At 44.7% G+C, this 23,689-nt stretch overlaps 1 protein-coding gene across 3 annotated transcripts in view; it reads left to right on the top strand.

Moving 5' to 3' along the window:
• Positions 1 to 2,173: 2,173 nt before the first annotated feature.
• Positions 2,174 to 23,689, top strand: part of LOC143830353 (cytosolic phospholipase A2 epsilon-like) — a 73,514-nt gene continuing 51,998 nt past the window's right edge. Inside the window, exons 1-2 of one of the 3 annotated variants that reach the window (XM_077322768.1) lie at positions 2,174 to 2,428; positions 11,926 to 11,961. In XM_077322768.1, the coding sequence (XP_077178883.1) occupies positions 2,426 to 2,428; positions 11,926 to 11,961 (39 nt within the window). In that variant the 5' untranslated portion in view covers positions 2,174 to 2,425. Of the gene's footprint in view, positions 2,429 to 11,411; positions 11,568 to 11,925; positions 11,962 to 23,689 lie in introns of those variants that run through there. The other 2 variants (XM_077322767.1, XM_077322769.1) reach the window with 2 other exon arrangements.

Here is a 23,689-nt window from a genome sequence, read left to right on the forward strand (position 1 = left end):
TTAATTTTAAATGTTTTTAGTTTTTCTCTATGCAACATAGATCTCCAGTGTTCAAATATGGTATTTTAAATTGGCACCAGCATAGAGGGGGCAAGTCCTTCCAGATTGCTAATTTCTTAGTGGTGCACAACTACAGTAAGATGTTCCTGAGATAACCACACGTTGGGGAGTTGGAGATGCAGGCACAAGGCTTGTTTTAGAATGGCAATACAGTGGGTAATTCCTAAAAAGTTCATTTGGTGGCAGCTGTGTACTGAAATTGAGAGAGAAAACCCCTTTGAGTGTGGGAAAAGCCAGGAGAGTGATGGAAACTTGGACAGCTGCTGATGTCTTGATGACTCAAAGTGCAGGATAGAGCACTACTTATAGGTATCACTACTTATAGAGCACTACTTATAGGTTAGTGGGGCTGTTCTGCTACCCTAATTAGGAGATGGCTACATTCTGAAAGTGAAATCAGTAGGGTCAGAAATGGGCAAGACTGTTTTAATAGGAGTTAGACACTGGGCTTCGTTCTGGCCCAGTTTGGGTAGTAGTGAACACAAGCGCCAAAGGTTTCAGCAGGCTGGGGAAAGGACAGCCTTCCATCCCCTGGCCACCAAGCACACTGGTACACAAACAGCTTAATCATACAACCATGGTCCTGCATAGGATAGTTTCTTCATTCCCTGTTCCTGATTGCCTGAGAATCATAGAGTTGGAAGAGATCTCATGAGTCATCTAGTCCAACCCCCTGCATTATGCAGGACACTTACATTCCAATCACTCATATACTGTAACCTGCCACCCCTTTCCCGTCACAGAATCAGCTTCTCTGTCAGATGGCTCCCCAGCATCTGTTTAAAAATTTCTAAAGATGGAGAACCGACCACCTCCCAAGAAAGCCTGTTCCACTGAGAAACTGCTCTGTCAGGAACTTCTTCCAAATGTTTAGACAGAATTTCCTTTGAATTAATTTCATTCCATTGGTTCTGTCCATCCCTCTGGGGCAAGAGTGAACAACTCTGCTCCATCCTCTATATGGCACCCTTTTAAATACTTGAAGATGTCTATCAGATCCCCACTCAGTCGCCTCCTCTCCAGGCTAAACAGACCAAGCTCCCGCAACCTTTCCTCATATGTCTTGGTTTACAAACCCCTCACCATCTTTGTTGCCCTCATCTGGACATGTTCCAGTTTGTTTACATCCTTCTTCAACTGGGGTACCCAAAACTGAACACAGTACTCCAAGTGTGGCTGAACCAGAGCAGAGTAAAGCGGTACAATCACCTCCCGTGGGACACAATACTTGGTTTGATATGCCCCAAAATCCCATTTGTCTTTTTAGCCACCGAGTCACACTGCTGACTCATGTTCAATGCATGTCTACTAAGACTCCTAGATCCTTTCCGTACATATTACTGCCAAGAGAAGTCTTCCCCATCCTATACTGGTGTCTATGGTTTTTCCTACCTAAATGGAGAACGTCCCTATTCAATTTCATTTTATTCAGTTTATCCCACTTCTCAAGCCTATCAAGATCATCTGGTATTCTAATTCTGTCTTCTGTTATATTTGCTACCCCTCCCAGTTTAGTATCATCTACAAATTTAAATAGTATACCCTCTAATCCTTCATCCAAATCATTTATAAATATGCTGAACAATACAAGCCCGAGGACTGGTCCCTGGGGCACTCCACTTGTCACTCTTCTCCAAGAGGATGCTGAACCATTAACAAGTACCCTTTGGGTATGATCAGTCAACCAGTTATCGATCCACCTGGCAGAATTAGGATCCATACTGTGTTTTACCAGCTTGTCAACAAGAATATCATGTGGAACCTTATCAAAAGCTTTACTGAAATCCAGATAAACTAAGTCTACTGCATTTTCCTGATCCAGCAAAGTAGTCACTTTCTCAAAAAAAGAGATAAGGTTGGTCTGACATGGCCTTGGTTCTCTCACTTTTCCATGAACCTTGAAACCACCCGCCACTTCCTCATTCCTTAATCCTCTGCCTCCACTTCTTCCTCCCAACTCCTCTTAGCCATTTTTAAATCAACCTCCAGTAGCTGCCTTCCATCTGGGAGTCAGGGGAGGGCTTTAAATCAGTGGCTTTGTTTTCTTCAACGAGGAGAAATGCCTTCTCCCAGTAAGTCCACCTTCATGTCAATCACCACCCAGCCAGTCCTGTGCCATGGATCTAATGGAACTTCCTATGCTTTCTGGTTTCATCATCATCTTAGAAGACAACTAAGAGGTGATATGATAGCCATCTTCAAATACTTGAGGGGCTGTCATATAGAAGATGGAGCAGAGTTGTTTTCTGTTGCCCCAGAAGGTCAGACCAGAACTAATTAAATTAATTCAAAAGAATTTTTGGCTAAATACCTGGAAGAATATCTTGGCAGAGTGATTCCTCAGTGGAACAGGCTTCCTTGGGAAATGGTGAGTTCTTCTTCTTTGGAAGTTTTTAAGTAGAGGCTAGATAGTAATCTGATGGAAATGCTAATTTTATGAACTTGGGCAGATTGTGAATGGGTATGCAGGAAGAGATGTACAATGTTTGTCTCTTGTGACCCTTCCTTGCATACCCAGGGAATTGCTAATTGCTGCAGTGGGCTGATAGGTGAATTTCCTCCAGGCCAGGCTGGATTCTGGAGGTTTTTGGTGGAGGGATCACTTGGGCATGAAATTGGGGTCACTGTGGGTAGGCAGGTAGTTGTGAGTTCTTGCATTGTGCCGGAATTGGACTAGATTACCCTGGAGATCCCCTCCAGCTCTATGATTCTATGATCCCAGTGTCCTGGTCTCCGAACCCAAATATCCAATAGTAGGTTCTTCTTTGTTTTGTGCATCCTTTTATTTTATAGTTGAGTTTACCCTAGCCTTGAGCCATAATGTAGGTATGGCTCATGTATCTTCTTGCCAAGCTTTCTTTAGTGGCCAAGGGAGTTATACCATTCCCTATTCCCCTAGCTGTAAGGTCTATGGGGCAAAGATAATATTATTCATCAAGAGGTTCCTGTCCCACATCCATGAAGGCATAGAGACCCAAGATTCTGGTTGGATTTTTAACCTCCCCCCCCCCCAAAAAAAATGATGCCTCATGGTGCTCACCTGAGTCATACAATGTACACTGAAGCAATTTTTTACAACACTGTTCCTGCCATGAAGGAAGGGGAGATCAACTTGCTGCTTGGTCCACTCTGCTTCTGCAGTTGCCTCATATGGCAAGACAGGAGGCACTGCTGCAGATCCCATATACAGATGTCATAGTTCTCATCCAAAAGGTAGAATCCATTGGCCCTGTGTGGGTATGGAAGGCTATGTTGGATGTTTGGGTTTGGAATATGTGTGCCACTCATGGCAGCAACCCCATGCTACAATTTACCATTCACCTTGGCCTGTGTCCTTTCCAGGCACCCTGTGTACATTGTGCTCTTCCAGGCTTGCTGTTGAAGCCTGTCTGATCATACGATCAGCACACCTAGTGCAAGTGCTTTCAGTGTCCACTAGGGCTTGCAAAACTTTTCTGCAAGTTTTCTCATGTTGTTCTTGTCTGGGTGAATTAGGATGATGTGGGGGTGGTGGAGAGCGGGCAGCAACTGACCATACAGCATACCCCTTCTTCCTAGCTAAGTGATCCAGATTGTGTCACTATTGTCCAATTGTAAACTGAAGACTCCCACAGCTGCCCTGTGGCTGGCCACAGAGGACCACAACTTGTTCTAAGGATATGCATTTAGGTCCAATCAAGCAAAAAAAAACAAACAAAAACAAAACCCAACAACAACAAAACAACAGATTAATATTTTCCAGATATATTTGGCATCTCAAACATATTTGGATTTTTTTTTGGGGGGGGGAATATGAAAAGAAATAGTCCTGAGAAATCCTGGAACTAGAAGAAGAAGAAGAAGAAGAGTTGGTTCTTATAAGCTGCTTTTCTCTACCCGAAGAAGGCTCAAAGCGGCTTACGGTCGCCTTCCCTTTCCTCTCCCCATAACAGACACCCTGTGGGGCTGAGAGAGCCCTGATATTCCTGCTCAGTCAGAGCGGTTTCCTCAGTGCTTTGGCGAGCCCAAGGTCACCCAGCTGGTTGCATGTGGGGGAGTGCAGAATCGAACCCAGCATGCCAGATTAGAAGTCTGCACTCCTAACCACTACACCAAGTTGCCTCTCCAGGGGAGTTATTAAAATGCCACATTTGCTGCCAGAAGATGTAGTAATGGCCATGTGAATAAACAGATTTAAAAGGGAATTATACAGATTCATGGAAGATAAGTATCAATGGCTACTAGCCACGGTTACTGAGGAGAACCTCCATATTCAGAGGCACTAATATTCTGAATCCCAGTGCTAAACATCAGGGGAAGACCTTGGCCTTTATGCCCTGCTGTTAGCCATCTAGAGGAGCTGGTTGTGAGAAGGGATGCTGGACTAGATGGACCCATGGTCTGATCAAGCAGGACTCTTCATATGTTATGTTTTTAGGATTAATTGGGATGATCAGAATCTAGTTCTTTCTTTCTTTCTTTCTTTCTTTCTTTCTTTCTTTCTTTCTTTCTTTCTTTCTTTCTTTCTTTCTTTCTTTCTTTCTTTCTTTCTTTCTTTCTTTCTTTCTTTCTTTCTTTCTTTCTTTCTTTCTTTCTTTCTTTCTTTCTTTCTGTGTCTCATGGGAGTTTCTATCGGCTTGCTGGGCTGGTTCTGTCAGTTTCAAGTTTGTTTTTTATTTCAAGAGTATTTTTCACTGAAGAATCATAGAATCGTAGAGTTGTAAGGGGCCACACAGGCCATCTAGTCCAACCCCCTGCTCTACGCAGGATCAGCCTAAAGCATCCTAAAACATCCAAGAAAAGTGTGTATCCAACCTTTGCTTGAAGACTGCCAGTGAAGGAGTTGCTTTTTGTCCGATTTGTGTTTTTTCAGCTATTGTACTTGCAACCCCCCCCCCCCCCGCCGGTTGGATTTGTCACCTGTGATACTCTGGTTTTACACAAGTATCGTTGAGCTTGTACTACCACAGGGGCTTTGGGTTATGCTACACTTTGAAGATTGAAATTGGTTCTGTTGGGCTTGCAAAAGTGTCCAGTTTCTACTTTAGAGATTCTCTGCTTTGACTTTAGTTTTGTTGAGCTTTCACTGCTAAAATGGTACTGGACAATGGCAGCTGGACAGATATGGATGCTTTAGGCTGATCCTTCACTGAGCAGGGGGTTGGACTAGATGGCCTGTATAGCCCTTCCAACTCCATGATTCTATGATCTCAGGGATAACCTTCCATCTCAAACAATATTATTTTTCTCTCAGTTCTAGCAACATCAAATTGTCCACCTCTCTTTCCAGTTCTCTGTTGAAAACTTCTGTTTTACATTCTAAAGATTCCACTTTCTCATTGATATGTTCAACATCTCCTGAAATCTGTTTAATAGAATTTTCAAATAGAATTTTCCAGTAATGTTCAGCAGAAGTCACTGGCTGCTGAGGAAGAAACACTGAACACCCAAGAAGTGTGCTTGGGAAGGAATCCATCTTGTTTTTTGGCTCTGCTGACTAGAAACACTGACTTGTGGCCAATGAATATTCACAGGGTGCACTATACTAGTCCCCTCCAATCAGAACAGTTGTTGTGGAGAACAAGAGATCCAGACAGTTGCCTCTTGTGCAAAGTAAAGTTTATAGCAGGCCTCATGAATGGCAAGACATTTTTGTAACCAGACTGGACATTTTGAATGAGTATGTCTGAACAAGACAAAGACTTGTTGGAGTACTGCAGCTGGAGTACTAGGTGGGGGTGGGGGAGAATTTTTGGAGCATAAAGCAGCTGAACAGCATATTTTGTAGGTCAGGGGTAGTCAACCTGTGGTCCTCCAGATGTTCATGGACTACAATTCCCATGAGCCCCTGCCAGCATTTGCTGACTACCCCTGTTGTAGGTGTTTTATAGATCAGTGGTCCCCAACCTTTTTATCACTGGGGACCGGTCAATGCTTGACAATTTTACTGAGGCCCAGGGGAGGGGGTAGTCTTTTGCCAAGGGACGTCGCCACTGCTTGAGCCCCTACTCTGCTTGCTTTCCTGCCGGTGCCCCTGACTTCCCGCCACCTGCTGGGGAGTGCTGCCAGCAGGAAGAGGAGGAGCTGCGTCCCGGTACCGACTGATCCACGGACCGATACCGGTCCCCGGACCGGGGGTTGGGGACCACTGTTATAGATGACATAGAAGATGTCTATGGTTTGCAGTATCCAGCTAGTATGAAGAAACTGATGCTTACCATAACCATCCATGGTGTTCTATGAGTCATGTAATTGGGGGTTTCCATTTTCTAAAATGAGATTTACGAACAGATTTTCTATACGAAGACCCAGAAATTACCCTTGCTCTATTTTAAAAAACAAAGTTCAGGGAACGTGAACCGGGTCAAATTTGTGATGAAGTTTGGCTCATGAACCAGTTCATGCCCATCTGTACTAGTGACTTGTTAGAAGATCCCCAAAGCACAGGATGTCACTAAAACTCAGCAATTATGGCTGATTTATATGGTTGGTGACTAATTAAGTCGTCTATTTCAAGAATGGCTTTCTGAATGGAACTGATATGCAGAAAAAAAGGGGGAAGGAGTAACACAACTCTGTCAGTTTGCACAAGAAGCCAATTGCCCTGTATTGCATGGCTAGGAGGGAATACACAAAACACCTTGCCAAGCAGACACGAATGAGCTGATAATTCAAACTGATTAGTGAAAAAAAATTCAGCTCCCTGTTTGGGCCTGAGAAACAGGATGTAAGCAGAAATGGGTGGTGTTTGTACATTCCTAACAAAGCCTAACGTGGCCTAGGACTTTCAGATCTGCAGAACCATCTTGATATGCTTACCCAAGACACCTTTGTACATCTGAGCAAAATGTTCTGAAGGATCCACCCTGCAAACAGATAAGATCAAGCCAAGCATTCTCTGTTGTGACTTGTATCTGGTGGAGTGGCCTGACTGACAAGGCTCCCATGCTTTTAGCATTCCACAAAATGTGTAAATTGAAATTATTCTGGAGTGCACTTTTTATAAGGAGAATAGAGTAGCAGTAAAAAGGGAAATGTTCAGCAGAACAAATCATTGCATAATTTGTTTTATGTAGTACAAATAGTAAAGTACGTTGCATTCTGTAATGCAACAGGGGTTAGGTCATGGCGTGGGTTTATTGCCTCACTTGGAAGCTGGCATCCCTAGGGCCTATTATGCACGGAGTGAAAGGTCCGCATTCGGGGTGGAATGGCGGCGGCTAAAATCACCAATTATGCACGCTGCAGGTGGCAACCAGGCGCAGAGTCAACGTATGTCGCAGAAAAAGCCGCGTTAGCAAGATGTGGAAGAAAGTGGAGCTTCCCAGGACCAGGGTGCAACCAGAAGCGGCTCCAGAGTAGCCGTGTGCATAATCGGATACTCTGGGTTTTGCCGCTGTAGCGTTGCGTTCCATCCCGTGCATAAGCAGTTTGCTTTGCTTCTTCCTCCTCCGCATTCTCCATGCCGCCATTTCAGTGGCCGTACATAATAGGCCTAAGACCTATTATGCACGGCTGCTGAAACGGCGGCATGGAGAACGCGGAGAAGGAAGAAGCGAAGCAAACTGCTTACGCACAGGACGGAACGCAATGGTGGCAAAACCTAGAGTATCCAATTATGCATGCGGCTACTCTGGAGCCGCTTCTGGTTGCGCCCTGGTCCTGGGAAGCTCCACTTTCTTCCGCATCTCACTAACGCGGCTTTTATGGCGGCATACGTTGACTCTGTGCCCGGTTGCTGCTTGCAGCATGCATAATTGGTGATTTTAGCCGCCGCCATTCCACCCTGAATGTGGACTTTCCACTCCGTGCATAATGGGCATAAGAGGAGGTCTCTCTGTGCACAGCAGTCTTGACCCTAGTCAGGTTTATGCACATCTAGGTAGTGTAGAATTCCAGAACATGAACCTACACTAATCTGGCAACCTTACCTCCTCTCTGCAATGCTTTCATGACCTGAAATAGGCCAGGAGCACTCTGTGGCTGGTAAGGTATCTATGGAAGCATGATAACACTTTTATATAAGCATTATATACTCCCAAACCTCAAGGAATATTTCCAGACCAGGGATAGTCAACTTCCAGGTGGGGCCTGGAGATCTCCTGGAATTGCTGCTTGGTGTAGTGGTTAGGAGATCCAGCTTCTGCGGTTTGATTCCCCACTCCTCCTCTACATGCAGCCAGCTGGGTGACCTTGGGCTTCTCATAGCCGTGATAAAGCAGGGCTCTCTCAGCCTCACCTACCTCCTGGATGTCTGTTGTGGGGAGAGGAAAGGAAAGGTGAACGTAAGCTGCTTTGAGACTTCTTTGGGCAGTGTAAAGCAGTACATAAAAAACCACTCTTCTTTTTTCAACCCCTTTCCTAATGATCACCATTATGGTGTTTGTCTCTTTCACAGCTGCTGCACAGACAAAGGAACTATCTTGCCATATAAGTTCTTTGGCATAGTTTTTAATTTAGCTTATCTTAACATTTATCTTAATATAAATCTTTGATACCAAACACTGTACATAATTACAACAAATGAGCTCTTTCAATTGAATCCTGCTTTCAAGCTTTGCCGTATAAATAATGTGGTCCGACACTTCTAATGCTGAGGAAAGCACTAACAGTGGCCTATTAGATATACCTATTGTACTGAAGGACAAGAATCTGAAGCCAATATCTTGTAGATAGGAAGGGGAGCTGACACAGGTTTTCTTTTCATAAAGGAATAACATATACGCATACCTTCTGTTGTTCTATTGGCATTTTTGTCCCCTATGATGTGCAATTGTGATCTTAATTTGTAGTTCTTCTTAGTGAAGTTTTCCATATTTAATTTAGAAAAACTGGTTATACAAATGATCTAGGAAAAAATATTTAAACTATATGTTATAATTTAAATTCAGGTTTTTCTTATGACAGTCTTACAAAACAAAGATCTATGAGGAGATTCCAGTCTCTCTAAGATATATGATAGCTGTTATCATCTTTCTTTTACTTAATTCATTTTATTTAAACCAGTTAAGGAATAAATACAGTTCCAAGCTCTTCTTCCCTCAGTTCATATCCAATTGCATTTCCATCTATCAGTACCTCTGTAAACCACTGAGCTAACAGACCAGGCTTTCACAATCAGGGTTTCATGAAACCCTGGGGTTTCTTGACCATTGAGGAAGGGTTTCCTGAATGGGTGGGAATTACTTATTTTTAAATATATATATACACATACATACATACATACATACATACATACATACATACATACATACATACATACATACATACATACATACATACATAACCCCAAATTTCCAAAGATGGGACTGAAAGGGGTGGGAAGGGGAGGGTCTCCAAATGGTCATGTATACAGCTGTTTTTCCCAACCATATTCTGTATGATTGTACCACTTATGGGGTTACTGCCACCCTCTGTCCCTTATTTTAGAGAAAGGACTCCAACGATTTCAAGGCTGTGTCTCAAGCTCATATCTTGGCTATGTGGTGGACCAATAGATTGTGGTTGACCATATTGAATGCTGCTAGCAGATCTAGCAGGAGTAGCAGTACTGACCCTCCTAGGTCCAGCTTCCCTATGGCCAGGCTAGAAGATGGATTGAAAAGGATAAAGTGCTGAAGTTTCTTCCAAGAATCCCTGAAATTGTCCTGCTACCGCCCATTCAATTACCGTATCCAGGAACACGAAATATGAAAACGGGCAGTAATTGGCACCAGTTCTTGTTTTTCTTGAGGCTGCCTTTTTCAGTCTCTCTGGGAGTGCCCCTGAAATTAGGGACAGGTTGATAATCTCCTGGAGAGGGCCCCAGATTGCCTCACTCCCAGCTTTTATTAACCACTACAAAATACCCACTGGTATTTTTGGTGCTAGCCTTCTCTCCCCCTGCCCTGGACAGGCCCATTGAGGCCTGGGGGGTTGTAGTGGACCTTCTGGGGCCAGGGGGGGAGCACCCGCTGAGGCCTGGAGAAGCTGTGGCTGGCCTTCTTGGGGCATGGGAGAATGCTGGTGGGGACCCACCTCTTCCCTCTCCCTTATCCTGGGCAGGCTCACTATGGCCTGGAGACGGAGCAGGGGTGGGGGCACTGGCAGGGGTCACAGCCTTCCCTGCCCTGCACATGACAGTGAGGCCAGGGCTCGCCTCCCTTTTCTTCCAGGTCCCAGTCAGAGCTGTGGTCCCAGGCCCTCCCCCCTTTTCCCAGATCTCGCGTGCTGGCTGACTTACCTCTCGCAGGCAGTCAAGTGGAGCAGATGGCAGTGGAAGGGGATGTGACTAGGGGTGATAGCCTGCCTGATTGGCTGTTCATTGGACAGTTGGCCAATCAGGTATGCAATGAGTCCCAGCTCTTCCCACCATCCCTGTCCAGCCTTATTTATGGTACAGATGAAGGACATGGGTCAAGAGGCTATGTGGTTGGCTAGACTGCTGCCAGGGCCTTGTTTACTTTAGCCAAGGAGAGCAGACTGAAGTGGTCCAAAATAAGACCCCGAGACAGTAAAGAGATCTCTAGTTCCCTTCCTGCATCAAACCTATAGGAGAAGTCCTGGTGGAATTGCAAGATTTTCTCCACAAAATGGCTTGCAAAAGACTCACAGCTAATATCCAATTTATAATTTGATTGAGGATGCTGCTTTCTGAATGTTACCCATTACATCAGTGAGTGTATGCACAGATGCTGCATCTGTGCATAGGTGTCATGCTCTCAAGCCGGTTTTCATGAAGGGGTGGGGAAAGATCTGTTTATGCCCAGTCTCTTTGGAAGACTCAAAGAAATGAGTCTAGAGCCAGTGAACATTCACCCCACATTTCTGTATATATATTGTGTGGAGTCTTTTCTGATGCAAGGGCAAAATGCTCAAGAGATAGTCATCCATTCAGGATGAGGTGCTAACGGATTGGGAAATGTGGGGCAAATGGGTCTCCAGTGTTACAAAGGTCACACACAGGACACAGGAACACAGGTGTGGCGACATATGTGTCTAGAAAATGACCTCATCAGGAACCTATAATCTGTTTCTACCTCACCATCAGACTCTGATCACATTTGGTAATCCTGCGAACAACAGCATTATTTCTCCTTCCGAGTCTTCTGCATTCCAGGCTTTAACAAGGAACACTGAGTCTGATTGACTCCCAGAGGAAAGGAGCTCAAGCTGTTCAGAGATGTCTCCAAGAACTCCTCCATATATACACATTGCCAGACCTCTCTGAACAAACAGAATAGTCAACTGGAAGCTTTCCGTTGGCCAAGATATACAGTCATAGTAGCTTAGCTACTTAAACCACAGTGACATAAACGTCCTCCGCTTCAATTAACTCAGATGACTAGCTTTGATAGACTTAAGAAACACGGGGAAGGGAATATTTAAGCTCTGGAATTCAGAGAGAGGCGGAGTTATGAGTCATATCCCAAAACACCTAGTTATCTACTTCAGTCAGGAGGCACCACCAGCTGTGAGTTGTATCACTTCAAGCAACTGGCTTTAATGCAGCAGAAACCACTATGGGAGCAAATTCAAGTTCACCTGAGGTAAGAAAATCCTCCTCCCAACTAAGCAACATAGTCTGAAGTTGTGAACATTCAATTTAGAAGCTATTTGTAGGTCTTTAAATGTGGAGAGACTGCTTTGGGTTGAAATACTGGAGTTGGAAAAGCTGACTGTTGGTTTAGGCTTTCTTTAAAAGAGCATGATGTGCTGGCACCTTTTAAAAATGCTTGTAGCACATGAGACCTCAGGTTCAGAACCAAAACCCTGCAATGTAGCTGACAATATAACAGTATAACCTAGTGAGAGAGATATGGAACACTTGGGTATTTTGGTAAGGATAAGTCTAAAAAAATTATAATGCTTCTAGTAGCCACTTTAAATCTATTTTTCTTTCTTCAGGGCCTGACTAACAATCCAGAACATCTGGCAAGACGGGTATGTTCAAACAGCTTGAGCTCCTTTCCTCTGGGAGTCAATCAGACTCAGTGTTTGCTTTTGATCACTACGAATATTAATTAAAATAAAATTGTAAAATAAAATTGTACTTTGTGGCCAGGGGGATTCTGCGTAAGCCTGACTATTACTTCTTCTTTCATGGGCCTTCGTATTTGCTATTGGTAACCAGGAGAAGTGGGCTGCTAGAGCTAATTTTGGCACAAAGGAAAGCTGCCTCATTCTTTCCCTCTGGCCTTGCTGGTGGCAGCTGGTATCTGGGAGGAGGGGGTTCTCAGCTAGAGCTGGGTCCAGACATGATGGCAGGATTCCTGGCTGTAGTCTGTTCCAACATTGGCTTTAATGGTGTCAATTGGTCACTTAGAAGTTGAGAAGAAGGGCTGTCAGATGTTGCCAGGTTCAGATGGAGTGGGTATATTACCATTCACAGCAGTAATCCTAAATTCCACATGACCTTTAATGATGAATCCTAAGTAGTATTTTGGTCCACTGATTCTCCTTGTTTGTTTGTTGCTGTCATCCTGTCCTTACATGCTATGACAACCTCTGGGCTCTCACTTTGATTTCCTCTCCCTTCTTAGGGTTCAGAAATTCCTAGAGATTTGGGGGTGGAGCCTAGGGAATCTGGAGTTGGAGAGGGATGCAGTACCACAGTGTTCACCCTCCAAATGTGCCATTTTTTCTCAAGCAGAAATATATCTGTAGTCTGGAGATCAATTGTAATTCCAGGAAAACCCCAGCTCCCTCCTGGAGGCTGACAACTTTACTCTATCTTCACTTTTTTCATTGTGCCGCAGAGTGATCTGTGTGTATGTGAGGATATTCACAGGATCACACAGAATCACAGAATCATAGAGTTGGAAGGGGCCATACAGGCCATCTAGTCCAACCCCCTGCTCTACGCAGGATCAGCCCAAAAATTGATATATAGATCTAAAAATGCATAGATAGGAATATATAGAGAAAATTGACGTTAAGCAGCTTTTCTTGCATTGAAGAGTTTAAGAATCAGTTCAGAATGATAAACTACTGCCAAATGGTTAATTAGAGGGAGGAGCAGCATGTCTCAGTTTTGTATGGGACATAAAATATGGTTATGAGAAATGTGTAACATGATTGTGACCCAGTAACTGTATCATTGGATAAGGTCTACTAATCTGCTAAGTGATATACCACCAAAGGGGTTCAGGACTTTTAATGTCAGGTTTTAATGAAGAAATGAAATGTATGTGTTTCCAATTGTGAGTTTCATTCCATTGGAGAAAAAGTATGTAGTGCAGATTGAAAATGGCTTGATTTGAACACCACATCGCAGTCAATTAGCCCAACACCAGAATCAAACAAGAACTATCACAAGGGCATACCCACATGTCTTGTTCTACTATTATAACCTATCTTGTTCTAACATCATACTCTGATCTAAGTCAACCTAAGTCTAAGTCAATCTACCATGGTCTAATCAGTGCTATGTCCCAGAGGAGGATATAGAACATCATGTTCTATATCTCAAAGCAGAATGAGGAAGTAAAGTGCGCCTTGATGTGATAAAATGTACTGTACGATTTAAGTGGGCTTAATGGGAGGATAGTTGAAGACTGCATCATGTAAAAAGCTCCCTGGAAGAAGAAAATTGACAGATCAGGGACTAAGACAGTATCCAACGCCATTTCTAGAGTGTGAGTTTTGTGCTTACAGGGAGTCCTCCCCCCCCTCCCAAGGGAGCAATCACAACATGCTTGGCATCTAATAGTCAATTCTACTACACTTCCACCTCATTCTGATTCTTTTAGTTCTTCTGTGCATGTTATGAACAGTGGTAGGATGGACATGCCTAATGCTAAATCACTGTTGTGGTCAATAGATCCCTGGGTGAAGGGACATTGCTTTAATACAGCCATGTGAAAATTAAAACCTTTTTGCTAAATTAAAGCAGCATATAAACCACATAAATCACAAGACTGTGTGGCAGGAGAAGAATCCTTCCAATCTCCACCTTCTGCAGATCTGACCATCCTAAAATGAGGAGAATAGGGAATATGCTCATTTATACTAAGTTCAGAGTGGAAACCATGTTTCCCAATTTCTAAGATTCTTATCCAGAGTTCCATGTAAGAGAAACAAAGCAGTTGTCACAGAATTTCAGGTGTGAAAAATGCAAATATGTTTACATATAGGTTGTATTTACAAAGGAAAACACATGACTCCAAAACATCACCTGATATTCCTCTGAGTGGGCAACATTAGTTATTTCTCTCCTATTCTCTCCTGAATTTTTTCTGTGTATAGCACCAACTCTTCATAACACATTGTAACTGTAAAAAAAATAGACATTCACAGCTAGAAACATCTGTTGACTTATTTTTCTCAAGGGTAGGACACTGAGTACAATTATAGGGTTGTTACAGGAAGCAGTTAGCAATGCTGAGAAGCAAAGCAAAACAATAGATGAAAATGTGTGCGTGTGTGTGTGTGCATACAAACCATGAACTCTGACATAAGAGTGCTTTCTGTAAAAACTATACCATTCTTACTGTGTGAAAGATTGAGGGAAGGCAAGGCAGAAGTAATGAAGGGTCAAATTGTCTGTGCGATGAAGACAGTACCAGGGCTGGATTATCCATATAGCAAATGCTATGGCCCCACACTTCTAGGACCCCCACACCGTGCCTTCACTTCCATGGATCAGGGCTGTAGCCTCCCTCATCCATCCTCCCCCCTTTCCCTCTTTCAGGACATGCAGAATGATAACCTTTTCCACTGTATGGGGCCCCTCTGCCCACATTCTGGCTGCTCCTGCTGCAATTGTAATCTGCTAGGGTAAAGTGGTTCCACAAGAAAAACCAAGCATACTCTTTAAAAAACATCTAATTACTATATAAGCATTTTATTTGCTTGTAAAATGTTTAATGTAATTTTCTATAAATATTTCTCACTAGAACAGGTGTGTTTTCCTGTATTAGATAGGTTATGCTTTCTCTGGAAGAGGAGTTTTCTATTCTAGAACTCCTAGAATTACTTTGACTGAGAAAATACAGCTGGACCACAATGCAGGAACCCATTATTATCTTGGGCCACACACATAGGGAGCACCATGGCCTTCTAGAATTTTGTGAGGCCCAATTCAAGGTGCTTCTTTGGACATCTAAAATCCACATTGACCTGGCTCCCAGATATGTGAAGGGACACTGCCCAAATTAATCTTCTTGATTAGAAGAAGAGTTGGTGCTTATATGCTGCTTTTCTCTACCAGAAGGAGTCTCAAAGTGGCTTTCAATCGCCTTCCCTTTCCTCTCACCACAACAGACACCCTGTGAGGGAGGTGAGGCTGAGAGAGCCTTGATATCACTGCTCGGTCAGAACAGCTTCATCAGTGCTGTGGCGAGCTCAGGATCATCCAGCTGGCTGCATGTGGAGGAGGACCAGGGAATCAAAACCAGCCTGCCACATTAGAAGTCAGCGCTTCTAACCACTACACCAATTAAAATGAAGTAGACCCTACGGGCAAGGAAGGCAAGACTGTAATCTAAACTGCATCCACTTCCTAAGCAGGTGGTGAACTCCCCCTCGCTGGCAGTCTTCAAGCAGCAGCTGGACAGATACTTATCATGGATCCTTTAGAATGATCCTGCATTGAGCAGGGGGTTGGATTAGATGGTTGGACTCTATGATTCTATTATTTTAAGACTTATATTTTGTTTATATCTTTTGTGTCACATACCATTTCCTGCTGGTTCTTAATGAATTTTGTTACAGTTGTTTACTATTGGATTTTGTTACAGTTGACCCATGAGGTCCCTTCCAACTCTATTATTCTACTAGTAATATAGCCCGCTGTACCTTGGATACAGCGGGCGCTAGCGGTGGCGCGGGTGCCTCCGAGTAGTGAGGGCGGCGGCGAGGCGGCGGCGAGGGGGGGCAAAGTGTTGGCGGCAGCGGGGGGAGGGGCAAAGTGTTAAGACTAAGGGGGGGCGAAGTGTTAAGACTAAGGCGGGGGGGCGAAGTGTTGGCGGCAGCGGCAGGCAGCGGCCTGACGCGGTGGGAGGCACTTTGCGCCTCCCGCCGCCCCAGGCCGCCGGCAAAGGAGTAACTGCGAGCTGCGCTGCGTGCGGATCACAGTTGCTCAGGGCTGGCAATCGGAGGGACCAATCGGCAGGCGCTTCGTGCCTGCCGATTGGTCCCTCCGATTGTCTGTCTGGAGGAAGGGTCCAATCTGGACCCTTCCTCATCCCGGACACATCCTGCCCCAGAACCCCTTACCGCTTTATTTAGTCCGTGGTGCTCGCGGCGCCACGGGCGGTGTTAAGATGATTCTATGATTGGGAATATATTTTTTTTTAATTGTATTCTGTTTTGGGAATTCTCAAAATGTCAAGTTGTTCATGACAGCAACAAACATTACCAAAGCAGTAGTAGCTAAAATACTGCTGGTATTTTAATGTTTCCTCCCAGATATCAGTGATCAGTATACTTGTCCAAGATATATAACAATGCTGGGCACCATAACATTTAAGATAATTTCACATGACATAGCAATGGCCTTTCCTTTGCCTGCTTCCCAGGCACATGTGGGTCTTCTACTGCACAGAATAAGATAGAATCATTTATAGAAATCATTGGTATCTCCTCATGGTGGTTGTACACAGGTCTACTATTTTCTTCCCACAGGGTAGCTGTGTTGGTTTGCACTAAAACAGCTAGATTCAAGTCTTGTAGTAACTTAGAAGCTAACAAGTTTTTCAGGAGATGAACCTTTGATTTGATGTCAGGTATCTGTTGAAGGGAGTTTTGACTCTCAGAACCTTACCCTGAAAACACAGCTGCCAGCCTCCAAGTAGCACCTTGCAATCTCCTGGTATTACAATTCATCTTCTAACAACCAAGAGCAGATCAGCTAGAGCAGAGGTAGCCAAACTGTGGCCCTCCAGATGTCCATGGACTACAATTCCCATGAGCCCCTGCCATCTGGAGGGCCACAGTTTGACTACCCCTGCCCTAGTGAAAATATTTGCTTTGGAGGGTGGGCTCTATGGCATTATACTTTGCTGTGGTCCCTCCCCTCCCCAGCTTGGTGTAGTGGCCAAGAGCAGTGGCCTCTAATCTGGCAAACCAGGTTTAGTTCCCCATACCTTCTCTTATGGTAGTTAACCCAGCTCTGATAATGATGTTGCGCAATGCCAGGTCAATTAACAACAAATCCTCAGCTCTGCAAAATTATTTTTCTGAACATGAGATAGGCCTTGCATGCCTGACTGAGACCTGGGTCAGGAATGGTGAAACTGTCACCATAAAAGAACTGGCCCCACCTGGTTTCTTGGTCTTTCATCAGTCCTGGACTCTGGGTCAGGGTGTGTGTGACAATTTTGGTCCAGGATTCTTATCCCCACAGGGCTCTTCTGACACTGTCAATCCCAGGGATGGAGTATGTTGGTCTCGGTTGGGACATGGTCAAGAACTTGGCCATCTGGTTGGTGTACCATCTGCCTTCTTCACCACCAGCTGCCCTGTTGGGCCTGCTGGAGGTGACAGCTGCCTGGACTTTGCTGCCTGGACCACCAGATGTCTGACTGTGGAATGGTTGGGAATGATTAGGAAAAGTCACCCTAATCCTGAGGAAGGAATACAGTAAGAGAACTGGAGGCCCCTTTGCTGTCTTGGGAGAATATGTTTGATTGCTTCAGATGGCTCGCAGTAACTAAAGTGGACAAGTTGCTGGGCTCAGTGAGGGAGACTACTTGTCCTCTGGACCCCTGTGTTTCCTGGCTCCTTAAGTTGGGCATTGGGAGGATAGGAGGCCCTCTCTGGGAAATAATAAATCGCTCCCTCTTAATAGGGGATTTTCGGGACATGCTGAAAGAGGTAGTGATGCATCCCTTACTGAAAAAGCCACTACGGGTTCTTTGGACCCAGCCAATTACCATCCCATATTACACCTCATGTTTCTGGGGAAGGTTATTGATAGGGCCACCATGGGCCAGCTTCTAGCCTACTTGGATGAGGCTTTGGTCCTTGACCTTTTCCAGTCTAGCTTCTGACCTGGCCATGAAGTGGAGATGGTTCTGGTTATCCTGATGGATAATCTCCAGTTCCTGTTGGATCAAGGCAGTTCAGTGCTGCTGGTGCTGCTTGATCTGTCAGTAGCATTCAGTGTTCATAGAATCATAGATTAATAGAGTTGGAAGGGACCTCATGGGTCATCTAGTCCAACCCCCTGCATTATGCAGGACACTCTCATCCCAATCGCTCATCTACTGTAACCTGCCACCCCCTTAAGATTTTACAGAATCAGCCTCTCCTTCAGATGGCTATCCAGCATCTGTTTAAAAATTTCCAAAGATGGAGAACCCACCACCTCCCAAGGAAGCCTGTTCCACTGAGAAACCGCTCTGTCAGGAACTTCTTCCAGATGTTTAGATGGAATTTCTTTTGAATTAATTTCATCCCATTCATTCTGGTCCCCTCCGGGGCAAGAGAGAACAATTCTGCTCCATCCTCCATACAGCACCCTTTTAAATACTTGAAGATGGTTATCAGATCCCCTCTGTTGTAGATCATGATCTTCCTCACTGCCTTGCTGTTGCTGCAGTTCAAGGGACAGAGTGTTGCAAACCATAATTGTTTTCTCCCACTGCAACACTCTGTCTCTGGAGGAAGAGTGTTGCAAACACTCTTCCTCTAGAGACAGAGTGTTGCAGTGGGAGAAAACAATTATGGTGTCACCAACTTTCCTGTGGAGTTCCACAGGGTGTGATAATCTCCCCCATATTGTTTAACATCTTTATGCGTCCTCTGGTCCACCTGGTCCAGAGCTTTCGGCTGGGTTGTCATCAGTAAGCAGATGACACCCAGCACTATCTCCTGATGGATGGCTGACCTGACTGCACCACAGAAACATTTGCCAGATGTTTTGAAGTGGTAGTGGTTTGGCTCAAGCAGAGTCACCTGAAACTCAATCCTTCCAAGATGTAGGTCTTGTGGCTGTGTAGAAAGAGACTTGGGAACATGTTTGCCCTGTCTGGATGGTGTGTGGTTCAGGTTGCACAATCTGCCATGAATCTTGGTGTGGTCTTTGATGCTTCCCTTTCAATGGAAGTGCAGGTCACTAGAGTAGCCCAAATGAGAATTTTCAATCTTTATTTGTTTGTTTGTTTATTATTTATTTAGTTTTGGATTTATATGCCACTGTTCCCGATTGGGCTCACGGCAGTTTACAACAATAAAAGAATAAAACACAATAAAACCCCTGTAGTTACCCTTAATTACATTACTAAAACTACTAAGGCGGCAGGAGAAAAATTCACTAGCTAAATACACCCCCTCGACCAGCCAGGGGCCAACATTCCTGCTATCCTGCTGTTGGGAGTGGGGAAACAGATCAGCAGGGATCCCAGATTGAGTAACGGGACCCCGACCTGGCCTCAACTATATGTCTGGCGGAAGAGCTCCATCTTACAGGCCCTGCAGAAAGTTGACAACTCGAGTAGGGCCCTTAGCTCTTCTGGGAGCCCATTCCACCAAGGTTGAGGCCAGGACCAAAAAGGCCCCGGCTTGGGTTGAGGCCAGGTGAGCGTCCCCAGGGCCCAGGACAACTAGTAAGTTCATACCCACAGAGCAAAGAGCCCTGCGGGGGACATAAGAAACCAAGCGGTCTGACAGGTAAACAGGACCCAGACTGCGTATAGCCTTAAAGGTCATTACCAAATCTTTGAACTTGACCCCGAAACAAACTGGTAACCAGTGCAGATGGCGAAGCACCGACTGAATATGGGCCCTCCAAGATGTCCTAGTGAGGATCCTGGCAGGCACATTTTGTACCAGCTGTAACTTCTGGATCAAAGACAAGGGCAGGCCCACATAGAGCAAGTTACAGTAGTCTAATATGGAATTGATCGTTGCATAGATCACTGTGGCCAACAGGTAGGGTGCTAGTAGCCTAGCTTGGCGAAGGTTGAAAAATGCTGCCCGGACTACTTTCGCGACCTGAGCCTCCATAGAAAGGGAGGCATCAAAGGTCACTCCCAAATTCCTGCTGACTAGTGCAGGTGTTAATTGCACCCCATCCAGGCATGGGAGACGTGCTTCCTGGTCCTACCCTCTTCTACCCAGCCACAGGATCTCCGTCTTGGAGGGGTTGAGTTTCAGGCAATTCTGCCTGAGCCATCCAGCCGGCCGGCAATTAGGAAGTAGAGCTGGGTGTCATCTGCTTATTGGTGACATCCCAGCCCATAGCCCCAGACCAGCTGGGCTAGAGGGCGCATATAGATGTCAAAAAGCGTAGGGGAGAGTATCGCCCTCTGTGGAACCCCACATGGGAGCTCACAAGGGTCAGATAACTCATCCCCACCAGCAACCCTCTGCATCCAGTTCTGAGGAAAGGAGACCAGCCATTGCAGCACATTCCCCCTAATCCCGGTTCCGGTGAGGCCGTGAGTCAATATCTTGTGGTTGACCACATCAAATGTCACCGACAGATCTAACAACAAGAGTATGGCAGAACTGTCCTGGTCCAGCTGGCGCTGAATATCATCCGTCAGGGCAACCAGTGTGTTCTCCAACCTTTGGCCAGGATGGAAGCCAGACTGGTATGGATCAGGGGCCTAAGTTTCCTCCAGAAATGCTAGGGGCTGATCTGCCATGGCCCACTTTATCACCTTGCCCAGAAACGCAAGATGCGAGACTGGGTGGTAATTGGGAGGGTCCTGGCTAGGCTACTAGCACCCTATCTGGCCCTGGAGCACCTAGCCACCATATGACTGTCACCTTCTGTAACTCAATCTATGTACAACTTGCTCTATGTGGGCCTGCCTAACCAATATCACAAAGTTGTAAAGATGGAATGGTGGATGGGAGAACAATCATACTACCCTGAGCTCCTGAGTCCAATAGGCTGCCATATTTAGGTGGTGTATTGCATTCAGAATGGTTGATCATAATTTGTGTAGTCCTATTTCAAACTGTGTGTGTATTCACTGTTTATTGCTCCCTGAGGCATGACGAATATCATATAATTTACTAAAATTAAATGCGGTATTTGTGCTTACATTTGGGGCAGGGTTAAATAATAATAATAATAATAATAATAATAATAATAATAATAATAATAATAATAATAATAATAATAATAATAATAATAATAATAATTTGATTTATAGACCGCTGTTCCCCAATTCGGTCTCATGGCAGTTTACAGCATAAAATAATTAAAATACAATAAAATCCCCCATAAAATCCCCAAATTACACGTATATCACACATCATACAGAGGCAATAATCACAGTTCCAATCCCGATTTTCCTATGTTCCGGATGGTGGAAAATAACATTTAAGCATTTAGAGAGAGTGGGCGCCAATCCGGTAGATCTAATATAATGATCTCGATGTTAGAGATCTCAGCATTGGAGGGGATCCTCAGATGGACTACGGGAAAAACTTCCCTGACCTCAACCATATGCCTGGCAGAAGAGCTCTGTCTAACAGGCCCTGTGGAAAGCTGGTAACTCCCCTTAGCTCTTCTAGGAGCTCATTCCACCAGGTTGGGGCCAGGACCGAAAAAGCCCTGGCTCAGGTCGAGGCCAGGCGAACATCCCGTGGGCCCGGGACAACCAGCAAATTCATACCCGCAGAGCGGAGTGTTCTGTGGGGGGCATAAGCAACCAAGTAGTCCGGCAGGTAAATTAACAGCAAGGTCTTTAATTCTGCCTCCACTTGCATCATCTACTCATGCAAAAGGAGTGGTGGTGGAAATGCCTTCCAATTTTGCAATTCCATCCTTAACTCAAGGCTTCTTCATCAAGTATTATGCTCTAATAGACTCTATGCTCTGTGAAATCTTTCTCCCCTTTCTGTAAGTGGAGCCTTACTGGTTACTTTAAACTACTGCCTTTGACTAAGAGCATCATTGCGTCAGTGAGAATATCATCAGCAAGAATATTTTTCATTGCCCTGTAGAAAGTGCTTCCTCATGGAGATGCTTCTTTGTTTGGCTTTTACACATTTGACAGTCAAATTAAATGTGGTGCAATTTTCTAACTGTTACCTGTATTGCATATCATTGGGTCTTGATTAGGAATTCTGCATCATTTGTATTCAAATCATTGAAGCTTATGCACAACAGTACTAGGGGATTGTGTTCATTATTTGTGTTTCCAATTACTGTTTCTTTTGATGTGTATTTTCTGCAATAGAGTATTGTGTTCATTCATGTATTACACTTGTACATGAGGAAAAGGGTTAGTGTTGTCTAATTAATTATATAACTCAGGGGTAGTCAAACTGCAGCCCTCCAGATGTCCATGGACCAATTCCCATGAGCCCCTGCCAGTGAATGTTGGCAGGGGCTCATGGGAATTGTAGTCCATGGACATCTGGAGGGCCGCACTTTGACTACCCTTGAAACTAATACTGCATAATCAAGCAGTATCCTAAACAGCTGGTCATAACACACGCTGTTTAGTCTTTCTCAGGGGCACTTGTGTTGTTGGTTGCTGGAATTTCAACCTAAATCAGGTGAAGTCCTTAGAATTTTTCATTTACCATTTCAAAGGCACAGTGTAATTTAGTTTATAAAGATTAGCAATGGTTTAGTTGTACATTTCTTTTAAGCCAGACGTGCTGCCGCTGCCCTCAGCATTTGGCGGCTATTGCTGGAGCGGAAGAGCCTGACAAACAAAGGAAACACGTGGCTTCTGGGGCAAGCCCACAACAGGGAAGCCGAGAGCCTCACTTGTAACACATGTCCACTGGGTGCAGGGTGGAGGCATCTTGGCGGGGATTTAGAGAGACCGGGGCTAGACAGTGGTCTCTCGTCGCCTGCTACTCTGTGCTTGTGCTTCCCCAAAATCACCAGGCCTGATGGTTAGGGAAAGTTCAACCAGGGGTCGCTCATTCCTGTGGGTGGGCCTGCTGGTGGTTTTCCCTACCTGTGGGGCTGTTGCCCAATGACCACAGCAGGGGAGGGGTGTATTTGGATCTACCTCCTCACCTTCGTGTGCCGACGTTCATTTTGTAATACAATAAAGCTGTGGCACTGGTTTTGCCAAAAAAATATTTATGGTCATTTGTGTTCTTTGTGCACCAGAAACTGCCTTCCTGCCCAGCAATAATAACTTCAAAAGTACTTGTATATTTAACTGTGGCAGTGTTTATATAATTAACTGTGTTAACACATTGTGAGTGAGACATTTAATGCATGAAGGCCAATGCACTGGCTGCTCTTCCTGCTCTTGCACGGGGAGACTGCACCTGGTCCACCCGGGATTTGTGCTGGAGTCAAGGGAGGAGCTGGACTTCGACAGCCCAACTCTTCCCTTCTCCATGGCTCAGGCCTAACATAGGCCCCATTGCTACCCAGGGCAAAAAAGAGAATGTGGATGTATCTGCATTTCCTAGCTGTGGGGTAATGAAGGGCCTGAGTCTGCCCATACCTGTTGACCTCAATTGGAACTGGGAATTTGCCCACCCCCCGACCCACTGGATGACCAGTAAGATGGGGTTAATTCTCAGTACGGAAATGGTATAAGATAGTATTAGACCAGATAGGAAGGTATATGATTAGAGTTTCATTCCAGACATGTGTACTTAATCAAAATAAAAGTTTACCTATATGAGGCTTTTGAAATTTTATCTCTGCCTTGTGTCACAGATATTGATCATAACAATTTCAACTTTGTCCAATTTTTAGAAACGATTATTTCAAATTTAATACATTTTCTAA

This window comes from Paroedura picta, chromosome 2 (assembly GCF_049243985.1).
Source record: "Paroedura picta isolate Pp20150507F chromosome 2, Ppicta_v3.0, whole genome shotgun sequence".
In the NCBI taxonomy this organism is placed as follows: domain Eukaryota; kingdom Metazoa; phylum Chordata; class Lepidosauria; order Squamata; family Gekkonidae; genus Paroedura; species Paroedura picta.